At 47.1% G+C, this 14,140-nt stretch overlaps 1 protein-coding gene across 1 annotated transcript in view; it reads right to left on the reverse strand.

Annotated features, from left to right (window-relative positions):
- LOC149351243 (cell adhesion molecule Dscam1-like) overlaps positions 1 to 13,291 on the reverse strand; it is a 167,696-nt gene extending 154,405 nt beyond the window's left edge. Inside the window, exons 1-2 of the mRNA XM_089577000.1 lie at positions 13,025 to 13,291; positions 10,583 to 10,744 (exon numbers count right to left, since the gene is read on the reverse strand). Coding sequence (XP_089433126.1) covers positions 10,583 to 10,744; positions 13,025 to 13,247 — 385 coding nt within the window. The 5' untranslated portion in view covers positions 13,248 to 13,291. The remainder of the gene's footprint in view (positions 1 to 10,582; positions 10,745 to 13,024) is intronic.
- Between the last annotated feature and the right edge of the window lie 849 nt (positions 13,292 to 14,140).

A 14,140-nucleotide genomic window follows, 5' to 3' on the forward strand; every position in this document is an offset into this window, starting at 1 on the left:
AGCTGTGCGTATGTGTAGCATCTGCTTTTCGTAATTATTGTTTCTTTTTGCCGTCTGGGCTGAGCAAGCTCACGCGCTGGCGAGTAATTTTTTTTTCCCTCTTGCCAAAGAGTGAGAGAGAGAGTGAGGGAAGGAGGGGAGTTGGTTACTGCATACTCGCGGCTGGCTTCACCGTATCGCAGAGATTACGCTTGTCCTCGTGCATGCGAGCGTCCAACCGCAGGGTTAGCTCAGTCGACCGTTACCTTTTCTCTGCGCTGCTTTTTGTCTTCGAAGGACCTTTGCCGCATATTTTGACTCGTTCTTTTGCGCGCCGGGCGTTTTTTTTTTTCATCCTTCACTCGATGCCGTTGAGAACCTCTTGAAGCGTCTCATTTCAGGCAACCGGAGCCCAACGTTGCGAGCAGATTTTGTTTCTATTTTTGTATTTATGCGAATCATCGTAGTTTAGTCATTTTTGTTGTTATTACTATTCTTTTTTTGACTAAAGATTACTAACAGGGTCGAGGCTTCAACAAAAATGTTCTTTCCGTACTGCTTCGTCGATTCGGGGGTTATTGCCGAATTCGACGTTATGCTATTGTTTATCTTCCGTCTGGGAAAACATTTCTGGGGAAACAAGAGCTCGAGCCTATTACGACGAGTTCGAACTTTTCTAGAAGAGCACAGACAAAGAAAAAAAGGACTGCGTTTTATTAATAGAATATTCCCAGTCGAGCGTCTCATGTTATGAAGGGAGCAGGATGAGAGCCCCAGTTTTATGAAACTGCCTGTTTAAACAAGGTGCATAAAATACTGGAATGCAATGACTAAATCATAAGCGTGGTTGCTATCAACGTCGAGCACCTCATTTAATAAGTGGAACAGGCCGAGAGCGCCCTTTAGAGGCAATGCTCCATTTAGACCAGATACATAGAGGGTTGTTGCTCTATAAGAAAGATATTACTGACGTGGTTGCCATGACTGCTGTGTAATCCTAAACTCCTTATAATAACTATGAGGTGGGCGGCACGCGCCCAAAGCTTCGTGCTGCAGTATTACTATCAAAAGCTTAAATAGCTGGATGAACTCTTGGGATGAGAAATTCGGATATTAGATGTTGAGAATAAGCCAGATGGGCAAGGTCTGGCAGGCATGCACGAGCTTACCCCGCGTCCGTATTTCCTGTGTATAGCTACAAGCTTATGCACTCGAAGCCGTTTAATTAGGTATTCGACTGGGGAATTCTTGCTTTGCAAAGTAACACACAAAAATATTTAACTAATGCTTAGCGGCTAGAGAAGCTGCTGTAGTTATTCTTTTTTGAAGAAATTGCGAATCAAGCTGCCGATAAGCAGATTCCTCTGCTCCAAAGTTTAAAGCCTCTGCTGACAAGAGACCCCACAAGCTTTTGCAGACCGTCTGTTCCCCGAGGAAACTTCGGCTGCATGGATACAGGGTTTCTAAGCTTTGCCCTGAGAAACTGGCTATGCCACGTTGAACGCTTATTTTAAATGGTATAGTTGTCTGGCTTGACTGTGGCAAAATCAATGACACCGCGATAGCTGCCGGCCAAGTCCTTAAATAAAAGACTGCATTATGGTTAGCTCGTTACACGTTCTAGGTCGAACCCGGATTTCGCCCGAATGAACGAGCGCCCGTGACTTTGAAAGCAAACGAGGAAAAAGAGAAACACTAGCGTGCTCGATGATGGCTTCACAATACTGTGCTGGTCTTGAAAGGAAGCGCAGAGCCAGTGTCGTGGAGACACGAACGATAAAAATGCTCGACTTGCCAGCTGTATACTGCCTCAACTAGAGGGAATTTACAAGATTTTTCAGTGAAAAAGATCACGCGCTTCCTGCCTTAAAAGACAAGGATCTTTCACTCGAAATATGTATATGGTTTATGAGGGTTTAACGTCCAAAAGCGACTCAGGCTATAAGGGACGCCATAGTGAAGGGCTCTGGAAATTTCGACCGCCTGGGGTTCTTTCCCGTACGCTGACATCGCACAGTAAACGGGCCTATAGAATTTCGTCTCCATCGAAATTCGACCGCCACGGCTGGGTTCGAACCCGCGTCTTTTGGGCCAGCAGCCGAGCGCCATAACCACTGAGCCAAAGCGGCGGGGCTTTCGTTCGAAATAGGCGACAGTGTTTGCCGTATTATTACAACCAGCATTGCACATCCGGGTGGTATTATTGCTTTCGCAATAACATCCACATCGCTCGAATACCCGCAATAAAAGTCCGTGCTTTTGCTTCGGCTGCGCTACCTATTCCATTCTTTTTTGCTTTACTCGCAGTTTTAAGTGGGGATTTTTTAAAAATGTATGTGACAATTTTTTTCACCCCCTCGTGTTCGACTCATGGGATCGCCTTAGTTGCTGACGCTCGATTAAACTCAACACAACTAACATAACTAATTCGCCTCTTCACAGAGCCATAGTTCTCCTCCTGTTAATCTCCTGTTCTTAATCCTTTATTTTTTCACTGTGAAATAAAAAGTACCAGAGGTTGCGCAAGGCTGCTTAACCTTTCGCGCTGGGTTCGGTAAGAGGAAAGCGTTGAAACCCGAGGAGGAGATTATACGCGGCACAAGCGCGCACGGTCACCGAGAAACTGCTCTGCGCACGCCTCGCTGAACACACTAGCCTTCGGCGGCCGCATTTCTTAACCGAGCGCGTACCTGTCGTCCCAACGCACAGGAGTGCCACCAATCACTGACACGCAGTCCAGGTGGCCCCGTTTCATGCGGGCGGCCCAGGGCAGAGCCGCAATTTTTAGCTCGCCCGCACAAACGACTCTTTTCTCCCGGGGGCAAAGTAGTGGAAAATGGCTAATGATGCGTTAATACGTTAAAGATAGCATAGAATAAAAAAAGGAGAGAAACAGAGAGGAAAGTAGAAGGCAAACACCGGGAGAAAGCGCCGGTACTTTCATCTTTGCGCGGACGCATTTGTGTTTAAGCCCCGGCCATTTTTCTCTTGGTTGCCTTGCAGTTTTGCACGATCACTTCGCAGATATTTAAGTTTAAAGGCGCGAGTGCTAATTACATTGCCAGGCGCGCGCGGCCGTGTAGTTAAGACGGGGAGGGCACTTTTCTCTAATGAGACCGATAGGCGCACGCTACACACACACGGGAGGCGCGTCGCCATCGTCCCACCGCCGGGCAACGCCAAGGCGCCGCCGCCACGGCTAACAATGGCTCCCCCTCTCCCCTCCTTCCCCCTTGGGGGGAGGGTGGTAGGAGAGGGTGGTGAGGTGGAGGACGCCCCTGAGGGAGGGCGGCCTCGAGGCGCTCTTTTTAGCCCCGGGGCTTTCCTCCTATCTTTGCTAAAGTGGTTACCAATTTCGTTATTAAGCTGATGTGTTTTTCCCGGCGTCTTCGACTAATGACCCTGCCCCTAAAGGGTGAGCGCTCCAGATTATGGCCCGCCGGGGTTTAGCGCCACCGAACAGCACGCAGTGGGTACCCCCCTCCTCCCCGAAAAAGCGTCCTCGATGGTGGGGCAGATTTCGCACTGTTTTGGAGGGCGCCCATATCACAGGAGAGCCGGGCCCGCGCTGGGCGCGAACGGCCGCAGTCGTCTCCAATGCAGCGGGGAATTTCTCTGGGGAAGCGAGCATTCGCGCCCGGTGGCAGCTTGTTACCGAACGACGGCTTAATGCGCTCGGGCGGCCGCCGGCACTCGCAAAGTAAATCGCACGTGGGCCGCCGAGAATCTTTAACGTTTTCAGTTTAATTGCCGGCGAACCAGTGCTATCCGCCTTCCCCCCGCCCCTCTTTTCCTAAAACGCTCCTTCTTTTTCACTTTCTTTATTTTGTGTGTTTTTCCGTGCGCACAAATACGTATTCATAGAGTTGTTCAGTGCAAATGTGTAGTGAAGAAAGGCGGTTACGTCATTTTGCCATTGGTAACATCGAGAAAACGCGAATATGTTCTCTGAATTCAACTGCAGTTTTTCTGCTACCTCTGCACTGACAAACGCGTAGGCCCTGGCTACGCGTCACCGTTGCCACATCTGGGTGGTGGCTAAAACAGTGCTTCTTGGTTCACGCTATCTGAGAGGCGATGGTAAAGCCGCAGAACTCTTGGTGTTCTTTTTGCGCTGCCACCACCATGGAATACCACCAAGTGGCCCAAATAGCCATCCTGGTAAAGCTTAGAGGACGAACTGTGTATCGAGTTCTGACGAAGCCTGATTTAAAGAACTTCATTCATTAACTATCACCGGCTTAGATTCTTGGCTGTCTTAGGCGGAGGCCTGCAAACGCATGCTCTAACGTTAGAAGAAAGAGATCTGACCAGAAACAGTGAAAATGCACGGTTATTGTGGGCATCGCGTATTCGACTGGTCGTTAAAGCGAACGAAAGAAAGGAAGAGATTGAGAGAGTGAAAATTTCTCGATTGGTTATTTTCGTGAGCAATAATTCTTAACATGCCATATACAGCGGGATACACGAAGTGAGGACGTGCACCAAGTTTCATCCAGGCAGGGCTCCTTCAGATACAAGACGCTATCGAACGCCTCCTTGTCTGAGGCCATTAATTAAACGAAAATATTTCTTTTCCTCCTTGAGGCAGAGAGCAAATTCTGCAAATACGTTTGACCTGGGAGATGTGAAAAAATCCCTATGTATACCATGAAATTTGTACGTTAAAGGCTACGAACAAATTTTCAGCACAGTTGAGGCAAAAATTATACGACAGTTTCGTATCTTGAAAGCCGTACGTGACAACTAGGCAGTAAATTAACATATGTAGGCACAATAACTGCAAGGCTTTCGATAGAAAAAACTGCAAATTAGGCAGAATGATGCGAATTGCATTGCAGCAGAACTGCTGGCCGTGGATGCCCATGTGCCTGCACACCGCAGCTGGCCCTCAGACCGATTAGCAGTCTAAACCAATGGGGCCAATTGCAATTTTGATTTGCAGAATTCACTTTTGAAAGCCATAATATTGCTGTATACAAAAAATAGCTGAGCTAACTTTAATGATCTTACGGACTGTGGACTCAACGTCTTAGGTTAAGAGACCACTATTACATCTGCCGAAAAAGAAAAAAAAAGTGCTAGGATGTCTCAAAGATCCAGAGAGGTGCCGTTACGTCAGTCTCTCTCGGCGTGGTAGCTAGCTACAAGGTGTTGACTGAATGACTGATGTTTACATATCGAAGCAACACAGTGCCCAGTCATGAACGCCGTAGTGGAGGACCCCGGATTAATTTCAGCCACCAGGGGTTCTTGAACGTAACGTAAAGTCCCAGTGCACAGGGGTTTGAGCGTTTCATTTCCACCTAACTGCGTCCGCCACACCTGAGTTCGAACTTGCGATCTGGTGCTCAACATCCGAACGCTATAACTACTGCGCGACCGTGGCGGTGGTGTCCGAAAAACAATGAGTATTATTTTCGGTGAACTGACCTGTTGGAAAAAAATAAATAAATTGCTGCTGTTTTCCTCTAAGCATGACCCTTGATAATGCACATAGCTTTTCGAGAGCGTCCACTTTTTTGGGCAACTCCGCTGAAAATCATTTTTATGCGCGTCGCAGCTTCTGGATGCGAACCACTGTGCAGAAATGATGACCTTTCAGACGCGCCTTCAACTTATAGAGCAGCCTAGGCTACAAGACGGATTTCAAACCATTGGTACTGTCTTTACAGCCTAAACTTCTTTGAAAGCCATCACAGTGCGAGTCGGTACGTTCTCCTGGTGAAGGATTCATTAAATGCTGGTCTCGGCAAGCAAATACACAACTCCCCTCCTGAAGTGGTCCCGAACTTTGAAGCGAAAAGATCTTAATCTGTGCTTATTAACTGCGGTAGGAATTTCTTGTGGGCAAATTTCAAACAGGGAAATTCATTAATTTCGTTATTGATTTACTCACACAAGTCTCCTTGCTGCGAGGTGAAGAGAGAGTGTGACATTTAGAAGTACGCCTCTTCGTCTGAAAATTTTACTCAAAATCCTTGGATTCATCTCGAGTGACCACTGTACTCGCGACATTTGGCTCACTCAGCAAACAACCCGAAGTCCTGCAACCAATTAACTAGTCCACATTTTTCCCGCAATGAGGTATCAAAGGTAAGGAGGTATCATGAGTTTAGGAGGCACCAAAGTATCGAACAGCTGAAGTTCAAGTGGTACCAAACGCAACTGAAATGAGTCCCACCATGTAAGTGAAACTCTAGCTTATTTGTCGTACCTTTATATCTTGCCACTCAAAAGCCCCAAGAGTCGCAGCAGTATTGTTTTCAATTGTTTTCCGGACACAAGAGGTACTTTCCGCCGCGGCACTGTAATAGGAATTTTGTTACTGATGAAAAACAAAGAAGTTATCATGCCATGTGTTTCCCACTCTCCTCTAGAAAGTGCCTTTTGTGTTCCTTTAACATATACGAGTAGTTCTCATGGTGAAAAAAAAACAACAACAAAAACACATCGTTGCTCCGCCGTTGCCCAAACAACAGTCGGCGGAATAGCAACATAAAAAAATGCCTCAAGCTTTTGCCTCACCTTCGCAGCTGTTACTGATTTAGTAACGAGGCCAAACCTAATAAATAGGAGCTGAAGCAGGCTGTCGTAACGCAGGTTTACGATGCCTATCGCGAATTCGATCGCATCCGCCTGCCTTAAGCGTGATTGACGTAGGACGTCCTGACAACATCGGGCTAGAGCTTATTTGATTTGATGTGTATTACACACAGTGGTTCTTTCCAGGGACCTAGAAAATTCTATTATCTGTACCGGGTATGTATACAATGAACTAGAAGCAGTAGTCGTGGAAAAAGCTGGAGCTGCAGCAACTGCAGTACATAGGCGGTGTGAAGCCGGAAACGCAGACTGTCGATAGAAGCGTTGGCATACAGTTTATGGCCCTGGCGTGCTACTCCCGAGCAGACGAGGCTACGCCGCTGCCGCCTCCATCGCTACGTGGCAACGTGGATGCGCCTGCTTGGGAGGTCGTGATCATCGAGGTCGTTTGCTCGTGTGCCGCTTGAAATATACAGGTAAGTGCCGATCTGGGACAACAGTTAGTGAATGCGCGAAGGTCTATTGCAGTGTTTTGTTTCGCATACAGGTGCTAATGTGTTCTGTGGGCTTTCTCCGAAAAAAGAATGCGCAGTAAATATTTGAGAATTACATATTGAGCTTCGCGCCGCTCGGGAGTCGCACACCAATGCCATTGACTCTACCTCAGTGCCCCTGTCGGCAGTCGACACTTCCGGATTCACGCCGCAGCTCTCGCTTTTTCCACTACGCCTACTTCTACTCCACCGCAGTAGAAGAAAAGAAACGCTAATTTTTAGGGAGAAAGATGAAAATTTCACACATTAAAAGGCGTGAGAAACGTATGTATCTCAGATGCAACGTTGTTCTGTCACGTTGTATAGCAGTGGGCCCATACCATGAAGACATAACAGAAAAATAGCAGCGCTACTTTACGCGTTTATACACGTTATACACGTTTTGGTTTAAAGCCCAGGCTTTATATTGGACAAGTGACTGTCCCATTTTGTTCAGTGGAATACGTTCTAAATCTAAGATGACATTTTAGTTTGGATGTCCGAATTTCTTATCACAACAAAGTGTGTATGTTCTAAATGCGCACACATCTCTTTTTTTTTTATTTGAAGAAACATAAGAAGCTTACATGAAGCCGGGGTGTTAAAAGAAACAGGCGCAAGCGCGCGATGTCGGGGGACATTTGAGCTTCGAAGACTCAGTGGCTTTAGCATCAGGAAATGAACTAATGGTCGGAAGATTATAAGGAGCCAAATGCTCTGCGTGTCTTCATTTCTATCTTTGGTTACCTGCAACAAAAATCTTTGTACTTAAACGTTTCTATGCACACATTTTAGAGCATGTTCTACATACCAGCGTTAACTGGTGTATACACGGATGTGCGCTTACGGAGATGTACCGCAATTACGTCTCTGTGCCTGGGCGCCTACACCTTGCCTTCTGCCTCCTCAAAAAGATGTGTGCTCCGTGATTGTGACGCCATGTCTGTTTCATGATAGCTTTCACTATTTACTCCTTGTTACGAACATACCGTCAGTTTGACCTAATATAACAAAAGGAAAAACTACACCCAAAGACAGGTGGCCGATTTATTTAGTAATTTACGGCGCTGCCTGACGTTGGCTGAAGGTGAGATCAAATAACTACGCTTTTTTTCTGGCTTCGAAGATGTCTCGCTATCGAAAGAAGAAAAAGGGAGAGAGAGAAAATGGAAGGACAGCCGGATATCAAATATTTAAAGCAACAAAGTTACAGCGATATTAACGTGCAGCAACTAACACAAACCAAGTTGCTAAAGAAGTGCGGGCGGAGTCTAGTAACGGGACTGTCCGAACCCGCGAGCTGCTGCAGCTTGCCCCTGGCCTTCTGGTGCCTTTATGTCTTGCGCCATGTTGAGGGAAAAGACGTAGAGGCCGGCCCCGTAAAAGAGCAGCGTGATTGTATTATCAATTGAGCGCAAAGGGCAGCGGACGGGCGGGTGCGCTGTTTCGAAGACGCCTTCCGCAGTATAGGCTGCCAGAGCTGAGGCTGGGCGGCGGCTGTTTGCTGGCGATACGGGCCGTCGAGGTGCATCCGTTTTTCCCCCTCTTCGCTGGGCCGTTTGCTTTTACTAAATGCGCCTTGGGAATCGTTAGCGGGCCGTCTTGTTGATGCATTTCTTTTTTTTTTTCTGGATGCGTGCGAAGAAAAAAAGGGCAGAGGAAAATAAGAAAGAAGGCTGGGAACAGGGCGGAGAGTTAGAAGTCGATTCATCGACATTCGCTGTTGGCGAGGAGCAAGCCGTCGCTTTATGCGCTCTGGAGGTATACGGGCGTGAAAGGTACTTGGCCGCCGAGCGCACTAAAGCAGCGCGCTCTTAGTGCGGCCCAGGCGCTGCAGCGCCGGCCTATCGTCCCAGCATCGCCTGTTGTGATCTGCTCGCCTGCTTCCACTGCAAGACATTTGTTTTTTTTTTTCTCCATCCGTGTAACTGCGCATGTGGAGAGGGAATAAAAAACCTAATAGTGAAGACAGAAATGCTCTGGGCGATATGGGGAGTTTTTTTTTTTTTCTTATCGCCTTCTTGGGCCACTCTATAAAAAAATATATAAGCCGTTCAAGTGCGAGACAAATCTTTGTAGCGATTATTCGCGTGCCTTTTTAAAAGGGGGCAACGAAAAGATAAATCAATAGACTCGTAAAAAAGCAGCAGGAGCCGGGCGATAAAGGCGGTGTTTAGTTGGAAGACCTCGGCGTTCTGAGCGCGGCGAAAGTAGAACGGTGAAATGTGAACAGGGTCCAGTGTGCGCTTGGGGGAGGGGGGGGGGGGGGGGGTTGCTTCGTCTATTCCTTACGTACTAGATACCACAACACGTCTACATCGCAGAATATGACCACACCATTATGCTATTGCAGTGTGCTTATACCCTGAGCAAGGATTTTTGTTTCCGGCTTATTCCAGGTTTTCAGAAAACCTTTATATCAATTGCATGTTTTGTAGTGGGCAGTATATCCGAAAAGAACATAAACTGCTGCATTTGAGTGATTCTTGGGCATTGACTTATGAAAAATTGCATTAAAAGAGCACGTGTACCGGACAAAAAAAATTCTGGCGGTTTAGCATTGATAAGCACGAAATATTGTGCGAAATCAGTTTTTTTTGCAAGTGGTCGTCATTGCCACGTATCTGAAGTGATGGGTAAATCCCAAGCAAGAACTTGCAATGTTTGTGGGTTTGTGCTAAGTATATTGCGATATTTCTGGGTTTGTGCCAAGTGAAATAAATAAATAAAAATAAATCAAACGAATACTGCCGCAATTGCAATTCAAAACTGCGGCGGCGCGAACAGAGCAGCTTCGCTGGCCAGTACGCGAGAGCACTCGGTTAACGCCTCAGCCGATCATGCCTCGTGTTAAACTGCAACACTCTCTCCCGCTGTGCGTTGCAAATCGTCGTCTTCATCCACTTCCATCTGCGGCGCGCAGACACATGCAGAGAATCATACCCAACAATTCTAGACAATTCTTCACAGAACAACAATTCTTCATACCCAACAAGATTTTGCTACATGTCGAAAGTGTGGACCATTACCTTCAATATTTTTATACCAGTACCTTACAGTTTTCCAATATGCAAAATTTTTGTCCAAGAATGTTGGACATGATCTCTGTCTACGTCATCGTCGTTATCGTTCATGCACTTCTGCTTTCGCTCGCTTATAGAATTTAGCAAAACTTCACCGCCATTTTTATTTCTGCATGTATTTGAGGGGCTTGAGACAGACATCGGATTTTTCAAGATTGCTAGTGAAGTAGTGCTTTCGCGGTAATAAAGCAGGTATTCGCACATTTGCTTTTTTTCCCCTCTCTTGTGTTTGAGGGTAACCAACATGGCTCAATCACCGACGATGGATTGTTGATTAATTAAAGAATATAGCCATTACTAGTTTTGCAGCATGTTGAACTGAGGTAAATACTAAGTGCTCAGTCGAAATCTTGTCTACAGCAGAGCCAAAACGTGCTCTCGGTCTGAACGCTATACCAGACCTTTCTTTATTCGGGTGCGCGTGTGTTGGAGAGCACTCACCTATCACTTTAAGCAGGACGTTTCCGGTGTGCTTCTGGTTGCGAGAATCCGTAAACCTGCAGACGTAGTTGCCGTCGTCTGAGACTTGTTGAACGTTGCTGATGGACAGGCTGCCATCTGGCTGAACACGCTGCCGGTGGTTGAACGGAATCTTACTGCTCCCTGCGAGGTTTACAAAACGAAGGTGTCAGTCCACTATGGAATGCTACAACGTGTTTAGAAAAACGTGAATAGTGAAGACATCCTTACCACTTGCTTACCACCTGCGTTTCGCACTTCATTTTCCACAGGCAGTCGAAGCGCTTCAAGGATGAATCCCAGCATGTGCACTCATTGTGAAGTGTGTACAGTCGTCTCCAGACCTGTTTAGAGCGCTCGAACTCCGTGCCGTCTGCACTCCGCTGCGCGCAGAGCGACGTCTAGCGGCGGCGCCTGGTTCGAGACAGCGCATGTCTGATGCTCAGACGATACTCATAGACGCGCTATTTCGAAACAAGCCCTGCCACTAGACGTCGCTCTGCGCGCTGCGGAGCGCAGATGACACGGAATTCGAGCGCTCTAGACAGGGACTGTACCAACAAAAATAAAGCGCCTTCAAACCTTCAATTACCGATGCTTTCTTTAGTGTGTGTACATTATGCAGGCGATAGCCTAGAAAACTGTCCAGTCAGTCCCCAACCCAACTAACCAAATGGTGGCTAATGGGGAGTTGCTTTCTAAGACGCATACAGGCCAATGCCGGTCAGGGTTTGGAAACCCTTACCTACAGCAACAGAAACCTGGCTGCTGTTTCCAACGGCTGCAGATCAGGTGTCTGACTAATATACAGATGTTTCCGCGGCCCGAATCTCTCTTTACTTTTTTTTTCAATAAGCCGCTTCCTTATCCTGATGCACCTTGCCGGGAGCAATTATGCTTGATGGTGAAAGAATGACGTCGCTCTATGCCATGTATGCCTTGGCCTACCTCACCTCAGGACACCTGCGTCTCGGAGCCAACTGCAGAAGACTTTAAAAAAAATTCAAAAGGACGAAAAAAAAAACAAACTAGGCGCGGCTTTTGAAACATCCGGCGAAAAAGACCTCATAGTGTCCGCGGCACTCCATGAATAAGCTCGAAGAAGCTTTGCAAAAAAGGAAAAAAACAATTTATAGGACTTCTCAAACACGTTTACAGCGTGTGGAAAATACGTGTTCCAGCTGAGGCTCATGGAAGTGAGCGATAATATCAATCAGTTACGGTAGACGTCAAACTGTACTAGGACATCGGCTGCGTATTTTGACTGAGGGTCACAGCTATGACGCCTGTGGAAATCGAGGAAAATACACAGTATTAACGCGAAAGCGTTAAGGCTCTGAATCAGCATAAAACCCGGCAGCGTACAAGAAAATGCGGATTGGTAGAAAAAGTAGTGACGTCACATGTGGAGCGGCGGATCTGAAGAGCAATTAAAACACCAGATACATTTTGAATATAAAGTCGCGACATGACTCGAATGTCATTATGGCATTTAAGAATGCAAGGTAAATTAATTGCATCGAACCAAAAATTTGGGTTAGAGAGGAATTAGATTTGAATTGGGGTTAGATAGGAACGTGCCTCAGTGACCCCTAGACCACCGAGGCACGTTCGTCCGACTTCGTTTAAGGGAGGCCTTCTGTGCCTTGTCCCACAGTGCCCCCTGTGTCTGCGAAGTGACATGCAGAGAGGACCCCAGACCGCTCAATAGAGCCATTAACGCTACCGCGCCATACACCCTTAAGGTGGCGGTTAACTGACCCCCGAAATCTTTAACTGTAGTAACCTCCCGAAATACTGCGCCATAACATTAGCCTCTGTTAATTTTTTTGTCTCTGTTACATTCTTTGGAACTGTTTGTTACGTATGTTGCACTGTTTTTTTTCCACTGCATCACTCCCCCTCTGCAATGCCCTCTGGACCAAGAGGGTAACTTGAAATAAATAAATAAACCTGCATCGCGGGCTGTTTTGTCACTGCTGCCGGTGTGACAGTAAAATTAACAAATTATCCCAACGTCAGATGACAAAAAAAAAAGGAGGAATATAAACCTGGAAGCAGTCTCATGAAGACCATCAGAAGATGAAGGAAAAAAAAAAGAGAAGGAAAACTGAAGCTGAAGTCTTGCTGCAAATTCACAAGACATGACAGCCGTGTGCTGGAACAAAATACTCGTTGTTGGAGCTAGAACATTTAAGCAGAGTTCTGCCTGGTCCGGAGACGAATCGGAGAGTAGAGAACGTGACCTTCCGACGAATGTCTCATGAGGAGCGAACAGACGTTTCGGGGCCGAATTGTCACGTCCTTCAGGTTTGACTGGAGGGGCAAGAGAGAGGCTCTTGTCCTATTCAATCGACTCTAAACAAGGAAACGAGTCGCCCCTACTGAGATCCAAGGAGACAGATGGCCGAATCGCCAGCTCACCTTTTTCCCACGAGACGGAGGCCCAAGCGGCCACGTAGAGTGGACATACGAGGCTCACTGACTTTCCCTTGAGCGCAGTGACCGAACTGACGTCACGCATGACGCGCAAGCTCTTGGACAGCGGCAGGAACAGCTCCTCCTCAGAGCCCAGCACGGTGTCTTCCGCCGGCACCAGCGCCGACCGCCGCAGCAGCCGCGCGGCTGGGGGCCGGCGCCCGGACATCCGCCGACGGCAGCCGTCGGCTCCAGGAGCGCCGGTCCTCCCGGGAGGGCTGTCGCCTGCACAAGAACAAAGTCCGAGCTTTGAAAAATGCTATAGAAGACATATCGACACCACGCAGAAATAGCAAGGGTAGACTCTTCCCACATACGACGCCATGTACAAAGACCGTACTACACAGTTCTTACCGCAGTCTCCCTTCTATTCATACCCTTCTCAAATACAGTTTACCCATTTCTCCTGTTAAATTTCCAGCAGGTATTTATCAATATATGCTTCTTCCTTTTCATTGATGCTACTTGGACGCTGCCATAAATTTGGCCGTGTAAAGACATTATTTTGGTTATGCGTATGCAGGGTATCAGCGCTTGCTGACCTTGTACTCTTAGTTTTATTGGAAGCAAGAATCAAGAACCAGATTGTGCTATAGCACAAAGAGGATTTTGCATTTTCGTCTCTCGGACGTCACCTTTGGAATAAGGCCGAGTTTGCTAGTTTGTTTTTCTTAGTGTCTGTGTGTGGCGAGAAATAAAGAGAGTGTGTGCGTGAGCGTACGTGCATGCGTGTGCGTGTGCATTTGTGCGTGCTTGTGTGTAGTTCGAGCAGAAATAACTTATTTCTTCTAAAACACAAAAAATAAAGTAAGTCAGGGGTCGAGGCTGAGCCTCATTTCGTTAGCAAACAGGACTTGTCGGTTTCGGCAGGGCAATGCTTCTAAAAGTTTATAATTGGAGCTTCGCATTTCACTCGCCTTCAGGCTGGCTGCGAGCGTTATCCATTCATCGCAGAGGCAGCTCCTAATCCTGTACCGGTTATAGGGCGCCTGAGAAGTTAAGTAGCAAAGAGTAGCGAACAGCATTGGACGCCTGTGCAGAAATAGACACATCGTGTCAAAT

Source organism: Amblyomma mixtum, chromosome 3 (genome assembly GCF_055824585.1).
Source record: "Amblyomma mixtum isolate Tamu chromosome 3, ASM5582458v1, whole genome shotgun sequence".
NCBI lineage: Eukaryota > Metazoa > Arthropoda > Arachnida > Ixodida > Ixodidae > Amblyomma > Amblyomma mixtum.